The 24,108-nt window shown below is 46.0% G+C and overlaps 1 protein-coding gene across 2 annotated transcripts in view; it reads left to right on the top strand.

Annotated features, from left to right (window-relative positions):
- The window catches only part of LOC137310662 (islet cell autoantigen 1-like), an 89,556-nt gene extending 72,544 nt beyond the window's left edge, over positions 1-17,012 (top strand). The window contains exons 9-11 of one of the 2 annotated variants that reach the window (XM_067978364.1): positions 55-146; positions 8,814-8,857; positions 16,579-17,012. In XM_067978364.1, coding sequence (XP_067834465.1) covers positions 55-146; positions 8,814-8,857; positions 16,579-16,778 — 336 coding nt within the window. In that variant the 3' untranslated portion in view covers positions 16,779-17,012. Of the gene's footprint in view, positions 1-54; positions 147-8,813; positions 8,858-16,549 lie in introns of both variants that reach the window. The other variant, XM_067978365.1, reaches the window with a different exon arrangement.
- Positions 17,013-24,108: the final 7,096 nt, after the last annotated feature.

The raw sequence follows: 24,108 nt of genomic DNA, 5'->3' as shown, positions 1-24,108 counted from the left end.
AGTGCATCCTCTTCAGACTTTAAATGTTTTGGTTATTTCTTTTTAAACGTACAGAGCTTACAGGACCCGTTCAATCATCTGACCGAGGAGGAGCTTAACCAGAGAAAGGAGAAAGAGAAGGAATGCATAACTGACGACCTAGACAAGTAAGTAAAGATTGCTGTAATCACAAACAGGGGAGGAGATAAGTGGAATAGCGGTACCTCACTGGGCAGCAAATGCATCGCCTAAACACTCACTTTATGCCTGCCTTGGAGCATGTTTTAGCCAGTTTATGAAATAGGCATGAGCAATATACAGATGTTTCAACAAAACATATGTCTGTAAAGGCATGTATATAGTGGATGAGCTCAGTCGTCGGATTATTCCAATCTCCAGTGCTGCAAGAAAAAGTTCTTCCAGATGTTTTCACTTACCAGCTTCCTCAACTGTCTGCCCGAATTCAGCTGAAATTGACTTGGGAGCTGAGGATAACTCTAGCCCATTGGTCAATATGTGGAACAATTTCCTCACATCTGTAAACGCTGGAATAAATTGGAAAGGGAGCTTACATGTGTTATCCACATTGCACAAGTGGCCTGAAATACCAAATGGGATTGACTGAGTGTCATCATAGATGCCAGCCTGCACTCCATGGTAGCACTCTCCCCTCTGAGTCAGATGGTCATCGGTTCAAGCCCCAGTCCAGAGTCTTGAGAACAAAATCTAGACTGACACCTCAGTGCAGTTCCGAGGGAGTGCTGCACTGTCGGAGGTGTCATCTTTCAGTCAAGACATTAAACTGAGGGTCCCATCTGCCCTCTCAGGTGGATGTAAACAATCCCATGGCACTGTTTGAAGAAGAGCTGGGGAATTCTCCCTGGTGTCCTGGGCCAATATTTATCCCATAACCAATATCACTAAATAGATTATCTGGTCATTATCATATTGTTATTTTTGGGACCTTGCTGTGCGCAAATTGGCTGCCACGTTTCCCACATTACAACAGTGACTACACTTCAAAAGTACTTCATTGACTGTACAGAGCTTTGGGATGTCCTGAGGTCGTGAAAGGCGCTATATAAATGCAAGTGTTTCTTTTATTTTCCTTTTATCATGTTTAATGGATAATAAGCTCCCCAATTCCTAGCAAAGGCACCATGTCCTGGCTATGTAGAACCAAAAGATCCGAGGTTTGATTCCCAGTAAGTGCTGCACTAGCTGATCTTAACGAGGACAGTACATCTGGTCTCAGTGCCCGTGCTAGAAAGGTGAAACCCAGGTTCCCACTTCTGATTTCTAGCCAGTGACTCCTGTTGGAAAAGATGCATGTGTGAGTTATTGGCTCTCAGCCGGTTGAATAGTATCATAGTAGGTACAGCACAGGAGGCGGCCATTTGGCCCATCGTGCCTGTGCTGGCTCTTTGAAAGCTATCCAATTACTCCCATTCCCCTGCTCTTTCCCCATAGCCCTGTCATTTTTTCCCTTCAAGTATTTATTCCATTCCCTTTTGAAAGTTATTATTGAATCTGCTTCCACCACCCTTCCAGGCAGTGCATTCCAGATCATTACAACTCACTGCATAAAAAAATGTTTCCTCATGTCGCCTCTGGCTCTTTTGCCGATCACCTTAAATCTGTGTCCTTTGGTTGCCGACCCTTCTGCCACTGGAAACAGTTTCTCCTTATTTACTTTGTCAAAAACCATTCATGATTTTGAACAGCTCTGTCAAATCTCCCCTTAACCCTCTGTTCTAAGGAGAACAACCCCAGATTATCCAATCTCTCCACATAACTGAAGTTCCTCATCCCTGGCCATCATTCTTGTAAATCTCTTCTGCACCCTCTCTTAAGGCCTTGACATCCTTCCTAAAGTGTGGCGTGCAGAATTGAACACAATACTGCAGCTGAGGTCTAACCTGTGATTTATAAAGGTTCAGCATAACTTCCTACTCTATGCCTCTGTTAATAAAGCCCAGAATCCCATATGCTTTTTAACAGCTTTCTCAACTTGTCCTGCCACCTTCAAAGATTTGTGAACCCCCAGGTCTCTATTCCTGCAATCCCCTTTAAAATTGTACCATTTTAGTTTATATCGCCTCTCCTCATTCTTCTGACCAAAATGCGTCACTTCACACTTCTCTGCATTAAATTTCATCTGCCATGAAGCAGTAGTTGGGGTTTGTTCCCTTTCTTTGGTTGGGGAGTTCAATTAGTGACCACCCAATGCTATTCAGGCTCTCAAAAGGCACTTGGAAAGTCAAACATCTTGGATCCATATGCAGATGGTTTCCCTAGATATCATCGGCAAAGCATGGATTAACTTACATAACGAGCATTATGATCTTAGCTGCCAATTCAAGCCGATATATACTTCCTCCATGCTGTTCTCCAAGCTGGCCTTAACACTGCCATAGAGTCTTCTATCTCCATGATTTTGTACTGCTTTAATAAAATTCATTTCCTGTGGAGACTGAATGAATGTTACATCACCTGATGTAGGTGTGATCTTTCTCGTTCATTCTATCACAACCCACAAAGCTCCCTCTGGTCGCGTGCACCTTGCTGCTTATTGTTAATTTTGTGGCCGTTTAAATTTCCTTGTTGCACCTTCCCTGATGCTTCAGTAGGAAAAGGAGCATCTGGTCTAACGCCATGCCATACAGACCAGACGTTGGGAGGTGGGAAGAGTATCTGACCAAGGTGGCCTCTATATGTCAATCTCTTAAAGAGAGCTTGTCCATGGCATTATTGCTGAGCCCATTCATTTGCATGTGGAGGATGAAAGTTCAGAGGTTGAGGAAGATTATATGTCAGTGTTACTCACTAATTTTTTGGTATGGCCATAATCCCAAATAGTGTTGAGGACCACACTAAGGGAATGATTCACAGTATTCCCTGCTTGTAATTTTTCCCACACAGTGAGCTCCTGATTTCAATCTTGCAATTATGGGCAGTTGCAAAATGGAGGCCCAAAAAAATTATAAGTACAACCATTCTATTTCAATCAGCCCATTCTACTTACTGTTTGGGACAGTAACTCTGCCCTATAGTGGCATCCCCTTGCTGACTTTTGCTGAAGATTATGAAAAGAAAACCACACTGATACCTGGATCAGACATGCCATGAATAGAGACTATAGATGCATGGAGCACTACATGCTACAGATGAAAGGGTAGAGGATCACAAATGGATGCTGGTTATATTGTGAATACCACTGCTGTACAAGAATAAAAAAGTCCAGTGTGAGAAAAGGCCATAGACTGTTCTCCCTGTGATGAAAGTGAAGCATCTTTGCCTTTCTTAGATTCTTTATTAGTGTCTTTATAGTTGGTGCAGGGTTGAGGTCACTGCTAGCTGTTTTTGCAAGTTATAGTGAATACCCATTGCAGTCTGGCTAATATTTGTATCTCAGGATGCAGTGATATGCATTGTGCTAGGAGTACTTGGTATTTGTGGTTTGATTGTTTGCATTATACCTAGATGGGAACCTGTTGAGCAGGTAATTCAAAGTATTTGACACAGATCAGTAAATCAAGCGATCCTATTTACTTGCGACCCTCCTGGGAATTGTGGCTTTGATTGACAACTGTCTGTGGGGTGAAGATGTAGGTCAGGCCTATGCGAGGGGTGGCGCCAATGATTCTGTGAGGTCCCTTTGAAGGACAGCTCTGTGCCCAGGAGTTTCTGACTGTGGGCTCAGCTCAACAGTTAGTCTGAAGCCAGCAGAGAGTGTGAGCTGGACCAGTGACTTATAATGTTCCACCACGTAAGATGTGAGTGATTGATCCATTAAACACAATCTTGCATCGAGAGGTAGTGCAGGAGAAGTATCTTTTGTTTTGGCAATTCAGGGTGATTAGTAGAAGTTGTAACTGATGTAGATGCACTGTAGTACTGCACTTTTACCAGTTTAGTAACTAAGTAAACTGCCCGTTGGCTTATAGCCTGAGTCTTGCTCTGACAGCGTATATTCGCTCTCCCTCTAGAAGACGAGGAGAATCACGTGCCAGCACGTGATACGTCCCAGTAAGTGGCAAGTGCCAAGATTGATCCCTGACATGACCCCCAGGCTCTGCTGAGTTTGCTGATCTCAGCTGGAGCAGCAGTTAGACACTACTATTGACCCTGGGCTGGGGAATGGAAAATGAGCCAAAGTTCCCTCACCTGATCACTGTCCAGCGACTCTTGCCTGTGTATGGATATCGGGTGGAGAGCAGGATTGGGCTGAGCTGTGATGCCTTCCATGGTCAAGTAGCCAGCTGGCACTCACTCTCTGGGTTTGCACATGAAGAATGATCTTTTGGATGAGGTACTGGAAGTCAGCTGGTACTAATGGAGGGACACACATATACACACACACACCTCTCTTTAGGAGAGATGGAGAGGAAAAATTGGAGATTATAACAATGAAATTCTACTGATGTTCTAATTTATAGTGAGCTAAATGTACAGACTCAAAGAATAATTATAAATTCTAGAAAAAGAAAAATAGTGATCTTGTTACTGTGCTTTGACTTTGGTGGCAGTGAGATATTGTTGCAGTCCTCAAATGGTTACCTCAACAACCTTGTATATCATTTGGTAGTTTATTAAAGTAGTGATCTGTATTTTTCTACCAGATGTGCAATAATCTAATTTTGATTTAAATTTCCAGTACTGCACAGTTTTTTTTAAAGGGGCCAGATGCTGTCTCATAGATACATGCAAGAACAAATAGGTTCTGTTTCTTAATAGTGGATATCAAGATACTAAAAGTACGAGGTGATCCCTTCAGCTTTTAATTCAGTCTCGAGCCCTATTCCAGCATAGAACACAGACTACAGTCTAGGATTGCAGTAAGATGCCCTGAGATAATCCCAGGAACCAAAAGAAAGCGCTTTTTTTGGAGGGAAGGAGCATTTTTATTTCCTCCTCCGCTTTTTAGATCTTTCTACGATACACACCATTTCCTGACCTCCCGTGTCTCCATGCATGAATTGGCTGTAAGAGGCGCCCAAGAAGCAGGATGAAAGCCTTTTGTTGCTAGTTGGGTATGGGGCAAAGGCAGCAGAGCACTGATACAGTTACCACACTGATAGTCTTCCTGAAGACTGAGGTCAACAATCAAAGGCTGACTCAGGTCACACACCAAAGAACAAGTTCACTAATTTTAGAACCTGGGCGTACTTGGCTGAAGGCATGGCCACCAATGGTTAGCTGGGGGGGGGGGGGCGCGGACAAGAAGCCAGAGTCAGTGAGGGAGGTTGTAGGACTGTGTAAATAATTGGGTGTTGTCATTTAGTTTGACTGTATGCTTTTTAAAAGTCTTTTGCTTGTTTTCTTGAATTTCAGTGATGTTCAAAATAAAAGTGTTTTATTTTTAACTGATTGCCTCTGAATTACCTGGGTTTTTGGGGTCCAATTTTTCCCCACTGATTTTCTCCTGTTTTTACACTTAAAAAAAAAACCTAAACAAAACAGGTTTTTAATTGGCAGTAAAGACTGACTGTAATGATTCCTATTTGTAGTTTTTCTTCCATTTATTTCTTCCAAAAGGAAATTCCGAAGAAAGTGATATAACAACTCAAAGTTAGTTCTTCCATCAAGGAATATATGTCAGCATTTTATTTGTACCTCTGACTATAGCCTCAGCATTGTTTCCTGCAGACCCTCATCATACACTTCCCTGTTAAGGAGCATCATTATAAACGATGCTCAATGATTAACAAAAATAACTTACTGAGACAGCAAGGGACTGGGCCAAGGCCCATAGTACAGGACACCACCAGTACTAAAAAGAGTAAAGGAGAAGATAAGTAAAATGGGAACTACTGATGGGATGTGATGAGGTTGGGTATTAAAAGCTTATAGATTAGGAGGAAGGAAAGACTTGAGCAAAGTGAGGAGTTCCACACCTTAAGGTACTGGGAAAAATTGTATTAGAGTAGTGCATTGAATCTTGATTCCAACTCAGTAAAAATGTAGATAGAAGGAAGAGTGTGTAGGACAGGGTATTTGGAGCTATTATTCTCTCCCACCTTGGTCGTTCCCCCTGGTATGGCCCCCATTGTTGCTCCCTCAAGTCCAAGGGCCGCAGACTTGGATGTACCTGCTGCACAATTGGTTTAGCCATTCATCGCCAGATCTGAGTGGACCACATCAAGCCTTGGCTCAGCGGTAGCACTCTTGCCTCGGAGTTAGAAGTTCATGGGTTCAAGCTCCATTCCAAAGACTTGAGCACATAAGCCAGGCTGACACTTCAGTGCTGTTCTGAGGAAGTGTTGCAGTCAGAGATACCGTCTTTCGGATGCGACGTTAAACTGAGGCCCCATCTGCCTTCTCAGGTGGGCTCCACAAACAGCAATGAGGTAAATGACCAGATAATCTGATTAAGGGATATTGTTTTGAGGGATAAATATTAGCCAGGACACCAAGAGAATGCCATTTATCCTCTTCGAAAAATACCTTGGGATCTTTTATAACCAACCGAGAGAGTAGATGAGGCCTCGGTTTAACGTCTCATCCGAAAGACAGTGCAGCACTCCCTCAGTATTGCACTGAAGTGTCAGCCTGGATTATGTGTTCAAGTTCACCTTGAACCCACAAACTTCTGACTCTGGTGAGAATGCTACCACTGAGCCAAGGCGGACACCTTTATGTAAAGTGCGCTGCAATGTCTTCCTGCCCCTGAACAGAGGGAAATAAATTCAGGTTGTACGTTTATTAAAAGTGATGTGTTCCATGTGGTGATGTGCTGTGGAGTCACTTCGACCAATCAGACTGCAGAACCAGCGGTCAACCAATCCGATCCCAGAACTTCGACCAATCTTGGGCTAAAAGTGCTCTGTCTCTTTAATCAATCAGATCCCAGATCCAGCTATATAGTGTCAATGCTGTTTGGCTTAGTCACAGAAACAACTAATCACATTCTTACCAAAAAACGGTTCTATGGTCAATGCCATCACGAAAGTGTACTATGTATCGCGTACACCTTAAAAATATATATATATAATTTATTTATAATGTACTGAACAGATTAAAAAATGTAATAATTTGGGGGAGGGATTAAAAAGTTCCCTGCCCACTCCACTGAATTGTATGGGCTCTGGGTACACTCTCTGCTCCCATACTCCACCCTGCAATAAACAAAGTTTCTGTCTCTGATATAAAATACTACAATTTCCAGTAACAACTGTACAGCTAGGGCTTCAACACACAGGAGAAGGGATGTGCTTCTTTCTTCATGTGACAGTCCCTGTGTTCCAGAGCCCCTTCAATTCCCTGTCCTGTGCCCACCCAGTCTCCATGCTGGCTCCAGCCAGTTGCCTGCTGTGTTCTTGGTTTCTGAAGCTTCTGACCCTCTCCCTCCCACTCCCCCTGTTCCTAAAGTCCTGGTCCAGTTCCTTGTCCTCCTAAATCACTTGCCCCCACCAGTTCCCTCCTTCCCTCCCTCCCTCCCACCCATCTTCTAGACTGCTTCAACCACCCATCTTCTAGACTGCTTCAACCACCATCCCCCTAAATGCTGGAAGAAATAGAGGATAATGTGTTGCAGAGCAAGCAGCAAAGAGAAGTGAGGAAAAGAGAAGGTTTAGAAGTAGGAGAGGCCAGAGAAACAGAAATGGAGGAGGGAGAGTGCAATATAGAGGTAAAGTGGAGGAGGGAGAGTGCAATATAAAGGAGAGGGGGAGAGAGAAAGAAGTGGAGGAGCAAGGGGAGAGAAATAGAAGTGAAGGGGAGAGAGAAGTGAATGAGAGCAGGAGAGAGAAGTGAATGAGAGCAGGAGCGTAATATAGAGGAGAGTGAGAAACAGAATGGAGGAGAGAGAGAGAGAAAGAAGTGAAAGAGAGGGAAAGCGCAATAAAGAGTTGAGGGAGAGAGGGAAGCAGTTGTAAAAGAGCAGAGAGCGTGCAGTATAGAGGTGAAGGAACCAGAACAGCACAATATTGAGATGAGAGAGAAAGAAAAGTGAAGGGACAAGAAGAGCACAATATAGAAGTGAAGGAGAGAGAAATAGAAGTAAAACATGAAAGTAAAAGAGGGGAAAAAACAAGCGAAAGAAGAGAACAGAGTGAAGGAAGAGTGGAGGAATAGATTCTCTGAACCTGCCCAGTAAGGAAGGAGGGAGAAAGGGTATTGGTGCAGAAGACAAGAGAAGTGAAGAGGGAACCAGAGAAAGTATAACACAGGAAATATTTTGGCCTGGCCTGTTTGACTGTCACTCCCAGAGAGAGAGACACGATAATTTCTGGGACTAACAGAGATTGGAGGCCCGGGTTTGCTTCCAGGTCTCCATGACCTGAGGGGAAGGGGAAAAAAGGGAGTAGCATCTGGAGAGAAAGCACAAGAGGCACAGAGAGTGCCAGACACACAGATTAAAAGAGAATGAGATTTAGAGCGAAAGAGGGATACTCAAAAGTATGTGAAAGGCACACAGAGAGGAGACACTTAGACAAAAGAAGAGGGACTGAAAATAACTCTTAAGTAAGCCTAGAAATTACTGTTGCTGATTAGAGAAGATGATGGAATTCCCTTTTCCACTATTTTATCACCTGTTTAGCGTAAACTGCTAATATCGCTAACAATGATATCTCTGTTCGAGGGAGGTGTTTTAAAGGCGTACAGGGCTAGAGTTTGAGTTCTCGGAAGGATCCCTCGTCAGTACATTAGATATTTAGTATTTAGATTTTGCTTTGACTCTCCATAACATTTCTATACATCGGGTACTATCTTAAGTTAGCCTCCTGAACTGTGATTTTTATTGGTACAGGTGTTGGAGGCTAAGTGAACTATGATATAAGATGGTAGGATGATGAGGTTTCTCCATGTGATGCGGTTTTGTTTGTTTTCAGGTTAGTGCTACTGGATGAAGGTGAAGAATCTGGACCTGGTGCAGGTAAGAGACTAGGATGGTCTTGCAGCCACGGTGTAATGTCGGCAGTAGCAGAAGGGCGCAGTAATTCCAATTCCACTTTAAGCAAGATTAATCTAATCTTTGATCAGAAGTATTCCCTCTCCACATCCCCCCCCCCCCCACCAAAATAAACAATCAAATTCTATCCTGTCCATCATGAACAGTGATTCCAAATTCTGCCTCGTTCGCATCTTCAGTATACTACAGGGATCAGGCCAGATTACCAATGGGGAAACGCAGGAGATTAATGTCTCCTATCTATTTCTCTAGGGAAAAGCAGCAACAGCTCTGCTGGCTATTGCCTGTCACACTACATAGAATCTACAGCACAGAAACAGGTCACTCGGACCAACAGTTCTGTGCCGGTGTTTATGCTCCAATCGAGCCTCCTCCCTCCCTACTTCATCTCACCCTATCAGCATATCCTTCTACTCCTTTCTCCCTCGTGTTTATCGAGCTTCCCCTTAAATGCATCTATGCTGTTTGCCTCAACTACTTCTTGTGGCAGCGAGTTCCACATTCTAACCACTCTCTGGGTAAAGAAGTTTACTCAGTTCTCTGAACCTGCTTGGCAGTGTGTAAACCGAGTGAAGAGGCTGATTTTATTCTCTTGAGGTTATGATATTCCCTCACTGCATCCGACTTTTGCTGAGGGTTCAGACAGGGTGGCTGAGGAATCGGAATAGCTCAGTTGCCCCGATATTTATGGGGAGGCTGCGGGGTAGTGCGGGGGAAACCCAGCAAGGCCGGTGAAGTGGACGCGGAGGTCCTGCCGAATTTAAAGTCAGGACCTCATTATAAGAAGGCAGACCGGAGACCTGAGGGCAGGCTGGAGATCGGGGGTTGGGGAGGGGCGGAGATCGATGGGCAGGCTGGAGATTGGGGTTGGGGGTTCAGAGATTGGGGTTGGGGGAGGTTGGATCGTGGGGTCAGGACAGGGGAGCAAGTCGGGGGGGGTGGGGGGGCAGGCCGGAGATCGGGGGTTAGGGGAGCAGGAGTGCCTTCAACCCTCCTCTCCTCCCTCCCCTCACCCCCCCACCCCAGCCCTCGAGGAGTGCATAAAGCGCACTTACCTTCTGGAGCCAGCAACTCCTGGGAAACCCAGCCCACAACTGTTAAATTTAAATCAGGCTCCCAATTGCACCGTGGGAGCCAATGTGATGAAGTGAACAGCAAAATACTGCGGATGGTGGAAATCTGAAATAAAAGCAGAAAATGCTGGAAATCCTCAGCAAGTCAGACAGCATCTATGGAGAAAGAAACAGAGTTAACGTTTCAGGTCGAAGACCTTTTGACAGAACTGGAAGACGTTAAAGAGTTAAAGTTTTTGAGCAAGTACGGAACCAGGGAAAGGGAGGGAGGGGTAGAAAGAACAAAAGGGAAGGTCTGTGATAGGGTAGAAGGCGAGTGATTAAATGACAAAAGGGATGATGGTGCGAGGCAAGGAGGGTGGGAATGGGACAAGTAAAGAAACAAATGATGGGTCTAGAGAAGCTGTAAATGGCAGCAGCAGAACCATTACCAGCACCTGCTGTCTGAAAAATGGGAGCAGTGGTTATGATCTGAAGTTATTGAAATCAGTGTCGAGTCCGGAAGGTTGTAAAGTGCCTAAACGAGAGATGAGGTGCTGTTCCTCGAGCTTCCGTTGAGCTTCATTGGAACAGTGTAAGAGGCTGAGGACAGAGAGGTCAGAGTGGGAGTGGGACGGGAATTAAAATGGCAAGTGACCGGCAGGTCAGGGTCACACTTGCGGACTGAGTGGAGGTGTTCAGCAAAGTGATCGCCCAGTCTGTGTTTGGTCTCCCCAGTGTAGAGGAGACCGCATTGTGAGCAGTGGATACAGTATACTGAATTGAAAGAAGTACAAGTAAATCGCTGTTTCACCTGGAAGGAGTGTTTGGGGCCCTGGACGGTGACAAGGGAGGAGGTGAAGGGGCAGGTGTTGCATCTCCTGTGCTCGCACGGGAAGGTGCCGTGGGGAGGAGAGCGGGTGTTGGGGTGACAGAGGAGTGGAGCGAGCAGTCCCTTGAAATAATGAAATGCCCCACCTCTCCAAGACGGGACACTCGCACGGCTCGCTATCCTCTGCTGTAAAAAAAAAAACAGCAACGGACACATACATGGCGGTTTGGGGATGCGTACCCAGTTTTTTTAACCCACTTCTCCTGCCCCCCCCCCCACGACCTCCCGCCCATCGTGAGGAGGTTAATATCGAGGCCAGTGTCACCTTTGACCTGCTTCATGGTAAAGTCACAAAAGCACCAGATCTTGTTTGAGCAGCTGCTTCTGACTCTGGAGTCTACAGAGCATATTGCTGTTGAGCAGTAATGGTGTTTGAGGACAGTATACATGGCTCAGTTTACAGGGACAGTATCCAGGCACTGTATGTGGGGTCAGTACACAGGTGGCTACATGCAGGAACATTGTACAGGGTTCTCTATGCAAACACCAGTATTTACAGACATCAGTATGCAAGGACAGTATAAAGTAACATGGCTTAGTGTATAGTGGCAGGGCTCTGCGTGTCATGATGGGGACGGGGCTCTGTGTGCCGTGACAGGGCTCGTCGCGTGCGATGGGGATGGGGCTGTGGGGGCAGTGACTGGGACGGGGCTGTGCGGGCCGGGATAGGGCTCTACTGTAACTAATTTCTGGTTAAGTACTTCCGTGATGCACTTGTTTGTCGCATTGCTTCTGGGCAGCGTTCCGAGGCCAGGTGCCAGCGAATCCCCGGGAAAGTCCCCAATAATTGCCTTTCCTCAGTAGAAATTCATTGTTTACCCGAAGCAGATAAAACACACGCAGAGGACAGAAGGCGACTTGCTGCTTGGAAGCAGGTCAGGCATTTTCCTGCAGAGCCCAAAGGGCTGTGGAAGGTAAAAGCTGACCGTTGTGGACATTTATAACCTGAGCTGGTATGCACCGTCGAGTCGTCCAACTCTAACTGCAAGTCTAGTATCGAAGTGCCATGAAAGGCACGGCAATTACATTCTTTAGGTGGCAATTTTTATCCGGTTGTTTTTATTTCTCCCTCCAATTCTTCCCCTTCTGTTCCAACTCTTGCGCTGACACCAGCACACTGAGTACCTCACCCAGTTAAGCTTGGCAGAAGTTTCAGAAGATTATTCAGCTGTGGAGGGCATCCCTGCTGAGCGTGATCCTCTCCTCACGTAATCTCCAAATGGTGTCCACTTTCCACTAAGGGTTATTGGCTAAAAATTAAGAGTGAAAACTCTAGATGATTTCCCCTCTTTGGAGCAAGAGTGCTGAGGCCAATTGTTGAAACCTACCTGCTGCTGCTACCGCCATCGAGGTCAACTATCTCAGCGTAGTCCAGGACTCGAACCTGTTCCCTTCTGGTCTGAATGACTCAATGACTTTACACACTGAGCCATCCGGCCAGAGTTTGGCAATTTCTGTAAGTGGTGCCCTCAGTCTAAATGTTCTTGTACATTACCCCCAAATATGAGAAATGGTTCCAATAAGTTATATTTTTGTGGCTGTCTGCAAAGTCAGATTATGAAGCAGAGGAACTTGGGCTCCCAAGAGATGTGGCTTCTGAGGTGCAAAACCTGATTTATGTGGAGCAGAAGATTCGGCTTGCACTGCCTGAGTTTTCTTGTCTATGTGGATCTGTTGAGCAGTAATATAAATAGTAGGTCATGTCGTGGAGGCAGACAATGAGTGATGTACATTAAGGGCACTCTTGTGGGGCTGTCAGTTACTCACTGGGGTGTACTGTCATGAGGACATGAATCCAACAAGACACAAAGACATATCACCGCATTAAGTTGGCATTGTAATGGAACAGTCAAACACCTGTCAGTCAGTCACCCGATAATAGGTCAGCTTTGTCATATGGACATTCCGTTCATAGCAATAGGGCTGTCATGTTGTGGGGGAGCAGTCATTCTGTCACAGCAGTAAGGTTGTATTGTCTTGGGGATAATCAGTCAGTGTGATGGAAGACTTGGCAATGTTGATGTATTTTGAGGGATTAGTAAATCATTATTTTGAAACTGAGTTGAAATTCAATCTCTCTGGGGCAGACAAGTTTTGAAGATGACTGGAAATACCCATGAACGTATGGGAATCATCATTAAAATTGAGCTTTACTTGTTACCAGTAGGGGGGGGGGGGTTAGGTCATGCCTCCCCCTAATCATTTTGAGGTCAGCCAACACAGCTCTGGAGGACTGCCTCCATTTTGCACCCAGGAACCTCCGTCACCCACCTTCTCTTCCAGGTTTGGCCTGAAAGTCTGTTTGACTCCTGGCTCGGCTTGTGGACCAGGAATGTCAGTATTCCCCAGTTCTCAGTTTGGTCCCCTTCCTGCCAATCACCAAATATTGAATATGACCCCCAACCCTCCCAGTCGGCCAAACTTAGCTCTGCCGCTGCTTGTTGCCATCGGCAACTGAACTATGTCTGCCCATATATGGAATGCAACAGTTCCATTTGACAAGCTAAGAGAGAATCCATCTCTTGCTTCTGGACTCAGTTTAATCCAAACCCATGGATCTTGTGGCCTACTCTATGATAGGATTAACCTTCCACAATATTAGAGATTGGAGCCTTAAAGAGGTGGGCAGGCAGCATCACGGTCAATCTTTCTTCGCAGATGTTGACTTGGTCCTCAACGCTGAAGGTAACACAACCTTTGTCTGCCTCTATCCAGTTCTCTCAATATCTGCTTAATATTGCTCATCTTTCAGATGGGGAGTTAGCCACTCTGTAGAGGGTGTCATTTTAAAAAATTCATTCATGGGATGTGGGCGTCGCTGGCAAGGCCAGCATTTATTGCCCATCCCTAATTGCCCTTGAGAAGGTGGTGGTGAGCCGACTTCTTGAACCGCTGCAGTCCGTGTGGTGAAGGTTCTCCCACAGTGCTGTTAGGAAGGGAGTTCCAGGATTTTGACCCAGCGACGATGAAGGAGCAGCGATATATTTCCAAGTTGGGATGGTGTGTGACTTGGAGGGGAACGTGCAGGTGCTGTTGGTCCCATGTGCCTGCAGCCCTTGTCTTTCTAGGTAGTAGAGGTCGCGGGTTTGGGAGGTGCTGTCGAAGAAGCCTTGGCGAGTTGCTGCAGTGCATCCTGTGGATGGTACACACTGCAGCTACTGTGCGCCGGTGTTGGAGGGAGTGAATGTTTAGGGTGGTGGATAGGGTGTCAATCAAGCGGGCTGCTTTGTTCTGGATAGTGTCAAGCTTCTTGAGTGTTGGAGCTGCACTCATCCAAGCAAGTGGAGAGTATTCCATCACACTCCTGACTTGTGCCTTGTAGATGGTGGAATGGCTTTGGGGAGTCAGGAGGTGAGTCACTCGCCGCAGAATACCCAGCCTCTGACCTGCTCTTGTAGCCACAGTATTTATGTGGCTGGTCTAGTTAAGTTTCTGGTCAATGGTGACCCCCAGGATGTTGATGGAGGGGGATTGGACGATGGTAATGCCATTGAATGTCAAGGGGAGGTGGTTACATTCTTGTTGGAGATGGTCATTGCCTGGCACTTGTCTGGCGCGAATGTTACTTGCCACTTATTAGCCCAAGCCTGGATGTTGTCCAGGTCTTGCTACATGCGGACACAGACTGCTTCATTATCTGAGGGGTTGCGAATGGAACTGAACACTGTGCAATCGTCAGTGAACATCCCCATTTCTGATCTTATGATGGAGGGAAGGTCATTGATGAAGCAGCTGAAGATGGTTGGGTCTAGGACACAGCCCTGAGGAACTCCTGCAGCAACATCCTGGGGCTGAGATGATTGGCCTCCAACAACCACTACCATCTTCCTTTGTGCTAGGTACGACTCCAGCCACTGGAGAGTTTTCCCCCTGATTCCCATTGACTTTGCTGTTTGTGGTATATATTAATGATTTGGACTTGAATGTAGGGGGCATGATTGACAAATTTGCAGATGACTCAAAAATTGGCCGTGTAGTTGATAGTGAAGAGGATAGCTGTAGACTCCAAGAAGATATCAATGGGTTGGTGGAGTGGGCGGAAAAGTGGCAAATGGAGTTCAACCCGGAGAAGTGTGAGGTAATGCACTTAGGGAGGGCAAACAGTAAACGGGAATATATTGAGAGGAGTAGAGGAAGTGAAAGACCTTGGAGTGAGTGCATGTGCACAGGTCCCTGAAGGTGGGAGTACAGGTAGATAAGGCTGTGAAGAAGGCATACAGAATGCTCTCCGTTATTAGCCGAGGTACAGAATACAAAAGCAGGGATGTAATGATGGAACTGTATAAAACGCTGGTAAGGCCACAGCTGGAGTATTGTGCGTAGTTCTGGTCACCACATTACAGGAAGGACGTAATTGCTCTGGAGAGAGCGCAGAGAAGATTCACAAGAATGTTGCCAGGGCTTGAAAATTGCAGCTACGAGGAGAGATTGGATAGAAACATAGAAACATCGAAAATAGGAGCGAGAGTAGGCCATTCGGCCCTTCGGTCCTGCTCCGCCATTCAAAATGATCACGGCTGATCGTCTAACTCGGTACCCTGTTCCCGCTTTTTCCACATATCCCTTGATCCCTTTAGCATTAAGAGCATTAGGAAAGGCTGGGGTTGTTTTTCTTTGGAGCAGAGAAGGCTGAGGGGTGACTTGATTGAGGTGTACAAAATTATGAGCGGTCTAGATAGAGTAGACAGGAAGTATCTGTTTCCCTTAGCGGAGAGTTCAAGAACTAGAGGACATAGATTTAAGCTGATTGGCGGAAGGATTAGAGGGGAAATGAGGAAAAGCTTTTTTACCCAGAGGGTGGTGGGTGCATGGAATTCGCTGCCTGAATTGGTGGTAGAGGCAGGGACCCTCAACTCTTTTAAAAAGTACCTGGACCTGCACCTAAAGTACTGTAAGCTGCAGGGCTACGGACCGGGTGCTGGAAGGTGGGATTAGAATGGGCACCTGATTGTTCTTCGAGCCGGCGCGGACACGATGGGCCGAATGGCCCCCTTCTATGCTGTATCTTTTCTATGGTTCTACTTCAATTTTACGAGGGCTCTTTGGTGCCACACTCGGTCAGATGCTGCCTTGATGTCAAGGGCAGTCGCTCTCACCTCACCTCTGGAATTCAGCTCTTTTGTCCTTGTTTGGACCAAGGCTGTAATGAGGTCTGGAGCCGAGTGGTCCTGGCGGAACCCAAACTGAGCATCAGTGAGCAGGTTATTTGTGAGTTGGTGAGTCATCTAAAGGAGTTTCTCACCACTAGAAGTTTGGTATAATTAATTTGGCAATTATACCAAATAATTAATAATTAATTGAACAAACCAGGAGGGTATTGTTGAGAGGAACTTTAGGAGGATGCCACAATGAAAGCTCTTTGCCCTGCACTTTGGCACATCATGTTACTATACCGATGTTCTTTTGCTGGGAATGGTGCAACATAAGTTCTCATCCATAGTGCCCACAGGTTGACGTTCCCAATTCAAGTCAGTTTGTTTGGGAGAGGTGCTGAGATAGTTCTGCATCACTTCTGAACAAAGAGGGAAGACCAGAATGGAGAGTTAGCCTCATTTATCTTGCTGGTTGTGGAATGGGATTGGCGTAAACATGACCGTGGATACTTTCCCAGCCTTTTAGTGTGTAGTGTGGTGTGGAGGGGAGAATATAACATGAAATTTTTATTATTATTTGTCCCTTGGTTTTTCAGTCCTAAAGTTTTGTTTCTCGTAGCCTCATTTTGTGCTGCTCCACACTAACAGGAAGTCAGAGTGGAGTACCGGTGAACACCTTCGCCCAAGACCCCGCACAGCTAGCTGCAGAGCTGGAACCATCTGGCAACACACAGCAGTTCTATGAGATGGGTAAAAATGATGTGCATGATCACACTCTCTTTTGGTGTTGGCGAGATCAATTATCCAAAGCTCTGAGAAAAGAACTTGTGTTGACTGCCATATTTTAAGCAGGTATATGAAGGTATCAACATGATGGCCACAGGCTCATTTAAAGAAGGAAATTGAGTGAGCAGTGTAGTAACAGACAGTGCTACACGTTCGGTACATAGGAAGAGCAGGAGACCATTCAGCCCCTCCAGCCTGTTCCACCTTTCAGTTAGATTATGGTTGATCTGTACCTCAACTCCATTTACCTGTCTTTGATCCATACCCCTTGATACCCTTATCTAATAAAAAATCTATCGAGGTCTCAATTTTGATTGACTGATTTCTGTAAGTATGGAACAAGAAAAGGCCAATCAGCCCACTCCTTCCACAGACTATGTACAAACTGAAAGAAATGGCTTATGAGGTACATGAAGCATAACTGATTGGCAGTAAGACTCTCTTTTTATCAGCTAGACTCAGTGGTAGCACTCTCACCTCTGAGTCAGAAGGTTGTGGGTTCAACCCCCACTCTAGAGGCGAGGACATATTCTCGGTTGCTACTTCAGTGCAGTACTGAGGGAGTGCTGCACTGTCGGAGGTGCTCCCTTTTGGATGAGACATTAAACCATGGCCCGGTCTGCCTGTTCAGGTGGGTGCGGAATAGCCCATGGCACAATTGGAACAAGAGCAGGTGAGTTCTCCTGGTATCCTGGCCAACATTTATCCCTCAACCAACATCATTAAAACAGGCCACCTAGTCATTTATGTCATTGCTGTTTGTGGGACCTTGTGCGCAAATTGGCTGTTGTGTTTGCCGACAAAAGTAATTCATTGGCTGTAAAGCGCTTTGGGACATCCTGAGGACGTGAAAGGTGCTATATAAATGCAAACTCTTTCTGTCTGTGGCTTAAAGTTCTGGTTGGTGACCTACTCTTGGGCCTCCATGCACAAGCTGTTGGATGTGTGACCTTTGATGACTGCTGTAGCTGGAATCAGGAACTCAGCTTTTAGGGCTGTCTATGGGGTATGGTAGTGTAGTCCTGGGACTTTACTGGTAACCCAGAGATCAGGAGTTCAAATCCCACCATGGTAAGTTGTGAAATTGAAATCATTAACCTGGTAATTTGTGGGATGGCAGCAGAAAATGACTATAAAACCTGCCAGATTGTTGTAAAAACCCAACTGGTTCCCAAATGTTGTTTAGGGAAAGGAATTTGCCACCCCTACTTGGCCTGGCCAACATGTGACTCCAGATCCACACTATGTGGTTAACTCTTAAGCCACTCAGTTGTCAGGGCAACAAGGAAAGGACAATATGCATGCAGCAAGACCTGGACAACATCTAGGCTTGGGCTGATAAGTGGCAAGTAACATTTGCGCCAGACAAGTGCCAATGACCATCTCCAAGAAGAGAGAATCTAACCACCTCCCCTTGACATTCAACGGCCTTACCATCGCCGAATCCCCCACCATCAACATCCTGGGGGTCACCATTGACCAGAAACTTAACTGGACCAGCCACATAAATACTGTGGCTACAAGAGCAGGTCAGAGGCTGGGTATTCTGCGGTGAGTGACTCACCTCCTGACTCCCCAAAACCTTTCCACCATCAACAAGGCACAAGTCAGGAGTGTGATGGAATACTCTCCACTTGCCTGGATGAGTGTAGCCGCAACAACACTCAAGAAGCTCGACACCATCCAGGACAAAGCAGCCCGCTTGATTGGCACCCCATCCACCACCCTAAACAATCACTCCCTCCACCACTGGCGCATAGTGGCTGCAGTGTGTACCATCCACAGGATGCACTGCAGCAACTCGCCAAGGCTTCTTCGACAGCACCTCCCAAACCCACGACCTCTACCACAAGGGCAGCCGGCACATGGGAACAACACCACCTGCACGTTCCCCTCCAAGTCACACACCATCCCGACTTGGAAATATATCGCCGTTCCTTCATCGTCGCTGGATCAAAATCCTGGAACTCCCTTCCTAACAGCACTGTGGGAGAACCTTCACCACACGGACTGCAGCGGTTCAAGAAGGCGGCTCATCACCACCTTCTCAAGGGCAATTAGGGATGGGCAATAAATGCCGGCCTCGCCAGCGACGCCCACATCCCATGAACAAAAAAAAATAAATGTCCATATGCTGAGATCAAATTTTAAAATAAAACACATTCAAGATTTTAAAACATTAATGGCAGCCTTGATAGTGAATGCCATGTGTTTGTGTAGTAACACTTGCTGTAGATTACTGGGACAGATGTACGTATTAAGAATACCCCACTTGGAAAGTTACCAATTTCGGTGGTATTGCTGGGGGGTGGGGGTAGGGTTCTAGTTGCCCGTCCAGAGGGAATGAGAGGCCAACGGGTGAGTTACTTGGATTATTTAACAACCACTTGCATTTATAAAGCGCCTTTAACATCATAAAACGTCCTAAAGTGCTTCACAGGAGTGTTATCAAACACCAAAAACATCAAAAAATTTGACACCGAGCCACATAAAGAGATATTAGGACAAGATTGGTCAAAGAGGTAGGTTTTAAGGAGCGTCTTAAAGGAGGAGAGAGAGGCGGAGAGGTTTAGGGAGGGAATTCCAGAGCTTAGGGCCGAGGCAGCTGAAGGCACGGCCGCCAATGGTGGGGTGAAGAAAATCGGAGATGCACAAGAGGCCAGAATTGGAGGAGCGCAGCGATCTCGGAGGGTTATAGGGCTGGAGGAGGTTACAGAGATAGGGAGGGGCGAGGCCATGGGGGGATTTGAAAACAAGGATGAGAATTTCTCCACACCAATTAGTGAACCTCATTGGATGAATGGTGTGTGACACCAGGAAACTTAAAAGGCAGATTTTTAAAAAAAAGTCATGCTAATAGATTAAAAACATCATGTTGGTCACCTGCTTAAAATCTAGATTGCTCCTAGACTCTCTGCTTTTGGATAATCTGACTCGTGTTGAGTATTTTATGATTGGTTGTTTCACGTTGCTGCAGGCGTCATCCCTTCATTTGCCTTGCCCCTCCCACCGCCCCACTTTGTGTTTAGTGTTAGGTTACAGGTGTTCAGAATCCTTTACTCTGATCGGCTGAGAATTGGGCTAATCTGCCCAATAAACATCAATCAATTAAAGTCAAAGAAACGTAGGAAGAGAAGTTGCCACAGTGGGTTAGAAATTGGGCTGTCATATTCAGATTCAAATCCAGACCACACTATGTGAGACTAGTCTGGGCACTCTCGGTGCAATTCCAAGTGAACTGGGACTGTCCAAAACACATTGAGCTGTAATCCAACACTGCTTGGATGTGAGCCCATCACCCGATGCTGTACTTGTTCAGCATGTAACAGGAAATCTCATTGTAAAAGACCACCAGGATGACTGACGAAGGAAATGGAAAATATCAAACCCGTGCAGTAGAGGGCTGTCTTCTGAAGTTGGAGCAAAGTAGAGGGAGCTTTACTCTGTATCTAACCCGTGCTGCACCTGCCCTGGGAGTGTTTGATGGGACAGTGTAGAGGGAGCTTTACTCTGTATCTAACCCGTGGTGTACCTGCCCTGGGATTGTTTGATGGGACAGTGTAGAGGGAACTTTACTCTGTATCTAACCCGTGCTGTACCTGTCCTGGGAGTGTTTGATGGGACAGTGTAGAGGGAACTTTACTCTGTATCTAACCCGTGCTGTACCTGTCCTGGGAGTGTTTGATGGGACAGTGTAGAGGGAGCTTTACTCTGTATCTAACCCGTGCTGTACCTTCCCTGGGATTGTTTGATGCTGACATTGGGAGCGTGAAATGGAGAGAGTTCCATTTACACCACGAAAATCCCTCACCATGGTGAGCGCAAAAATTTACACAAAATATCGTAAAAAGAAAAGCTCCAATGTAATGTGAATAAACGGGAAGTATTTATCTGAGAGGTGTTGCTCACACAGCACAAGGTGATAAAATCCCAGTAAGGGGTTCGGGTACAGACAATCACACAGCACAAGGTGATAAAATCCCAGGAAGGGGTTCGGGTACAGACAATCACACAGCACAGGGTGATAAAATCCCAGTAAGGGGTTCGGGTACAGACAATCACACAGCACAAGGTGATAAAATCCCAGTAAGGGGTTCGGGTACAGACAATCACACAGCACAAGGTGATAAAATCCCAGTAAGGGGTTCGGGTACAGACAATCACACATCAGGGTGATGTCTTCCAGCACCTGGGAATTTTAAAAAATGTATCACTGCAACACTCTGAATACCACACTCCTCCCTGTAACACTCTGAATACCACACTCCTCACTGTAACACTCTGAATACCACGCCCCTCACTGTAATACTGAATACCACACTCCTCCCTGTAACACTCTGAATACCACACTCCTCACTGTAACACTCTGAATACCACACTCCTCACTGTAACACTCTGAATACCACGCCCCTCACTGTAATACTGAATACCACACTCCTCACTGTAACACTCTGAATACCACACTCCTCACTGTAACACTCTGAATACCACACTCCTCACTGTAACACTCTGAATACCACACTCCTCACTGTAACACTCTGAATACCACACTCCTCACTGTAACACTCTGAATACCACACTCCTCACTGCAACACTCTGAATACCACACTCCTCACTGTAACACTCTGAATACCACACTCCTCCCTGTGACACTCTGAATACCACACTCCTCACTGTAACACTCTGAATACCACACTCCTCCCTGTAACACTCTGAATACCACACTCCTCCCTGTGACACTCTGAATACCACACTCCTCACTGTAACACACTGAATACCACGCCCCTCACTGTAATACTGAATACCACACTCCTCACTGTAACACTCTGAATACCACACTCCTCACTGAATATTGCACTCCTCACTGTAACACTGAAAACCACACTCCTCACTGTAACACTCTGAATACCACACTCCTCACTGCAACACTCTGAATACCACACTCCTCACTGTAACACTCTGAATACCACACTCCTCACTGAATACTGCACTCCTCCCTGTAACACTCTGAATACCACACTCCTCACTGTAACACTCTGAATACCACACTCCTCACTGTAACACTCTGAATACCACACTCCTCACTGTAACACTCTGAATACCACACTCCTCACTGTAACACTCTGAATACCACACTCCTCACTGTAACACTCTGAATACCACACTCCTCACTGTAACACTCTCAATACCACACTCCTCACTGTAACACTCTGAATACCACACTCCTCACTGAATACTGCACTCCTCACTGTAACACTCTGAATACCACACTCCTCCCTGTGACACTCTGAATACCACACTCCTCACTGTAACACACTGAATACCACGCCCCTCACTGTAATACTGAATACCACACTCCTCACTGTAACACTCTGAATACCACACTCCTCACTGAATATTGCACTCCTCACTGTAACACTGAAAACCACACTCCTCACTGTAACACTCTGAATACCACACTCCTCACTGTAACACTCTGAATACCACACTCCTCACTGTAACACTCTGAATACCACACTCCTCACTGTGACACTCTGAATACCACACTCCTCACTGTAACACTCTGAATACCACACTCCTCACTGTAACACTCTGAATACCACACTCCTCACTGTAACACTCTGAATACCACACTCCTCACTGTAACACTCTGAATACCACACTCCTCACTGTAACACTCTGAATACCACACTCCTCACTGTAACACTCTGAATACCACACTCCTCACTGTAACACTCTCAATACCACACTCCTCACTGTAACACTCTGAATACCACACTCCTCACTGAATACTGCACTCCTCACTGTAACACTGAAAACCACACTCCTCACTGTAACACTCTGAATACCACACTCCTCACTGTAACACAGAATACCACACTCCTCACTGTCACACTCTGAATACCACACTCCTCACTGTAACACACTGAATACCACGCCCCTCACTGTAATACTGAATACCACACTCCTCACTGTAACACTCTGAATACCACACTCCTCACTGAATACTGCACTCCTCCCTGTAACACACTGAATACCACACTCCTCACTGTAACACTGAAAACCACACTCCTCACTGTAACACTCTGAATACCACACTCCTCACTGTAACACTCTGAATACCACACTCCTCACTGTAACACTCTGAATACCACACTCCTCACTGTAACACTCTGAATACCACACTCCTCACTGTAACACTCTGAATACCACACTCCTCACTGTAACACACTGAATACCACGCCCCTCACTGCAATACTGAATACCACACTCCTCCCTGTAACACACTGAATACCACACTCCTCACTGTAACACTGAAAACCACACTCCTCACTGTAACACTCTGAATACCACACTCCTCACTGTAACACTGAATACCACACTCCTCACTGTAACACTCTGAATACCACACTCCTCACTGCAACACTCTGAATACCACACTCCTCACTGTAACACTCTGAATACCACACTCCTCACTGTAACACTCTGAACACCACACTCCTCACTGCAACACTCTGAATACCACACTCCTCACTGTAACACTCTGAATACCACACTCCTCACTGCAACACTCTGAATACCACACTCCTCACTGTAACACTCTGAATACCACACTCCTCACTGTAACACTCTGAATACCACACTCCTCACTGTAACACTCTGAATACCACACTCCTCCCTGTAACACTCTGAATACCACACTCCTCCCTGTGACACTCTGAATACCACACTCCTCACTGTAACACTCTGAATACCACACTCCTCCCTGTAACACTCTGAATACCACACTCCTCCCTGTGACACTCTGAATACCACACTCCTCACTGTAACACACTGAATACCACGCCCCTCACTGTAATACTGAATACCACACTCCTCACTGTAACACTCTGAATACCACACTCCTCACTGAATACTGCACTCCTCACTGTAACACTGAAAACCACACTCCTCACTGTAACACTCTGAATACCACACTCCTCACTGCAACACTCTGAATACCACACTCCTCACTGTAACACTCTGAATACCACACTCCTCACTGAATACTGCACTCCTCCCTGTAACACTCTGAATACCACACTCCTCACTGTAACACTCTGAATACCACACTCCTCACTGTAACACTCTGAATACCACACTCCTCACTGTAACACTCTGAATACCACACTCCTCACTGTAGCACTCTGAATACCACACTCCTCACTGTGACACTCTGAATACCACACTCCTCACTGTAACAATCTGAATACCACACTCCTCACTGTAACACTCTGAATACCACACTCCTCACTGTAACACTCTGAATACCACACACCTCACTGTAACACTGAATACCACACTCCTCACTGTAACACTCTGAATACCACACTCCTCACTGTAACACTCTGA

The sequence above is a fragment of the Heptranchias perlo genome, unplaced genomic scaffold (assembly GCF_035084215.1).
Source record: "Heptranchias perlo isolate sHepPer1 unplaced genomic scaffold, sHepPer1.hap1 HAP1_SCAFFOLD_268, whole genome shotgun sequence".
In the NCBI taxonomy this organism is placed as follows: Eukaryota; Metazoa; Chordata; class Chondrichthyes; order Hexanchiformes; family Hexanchidae; genus Heptranchias; species Heptranchias perlo.
The sequence above is the reverse complement of the archived record's forward strand: the minus strand, read 5'-3'. Positions and strand labels throughout refer to the sequence as shown.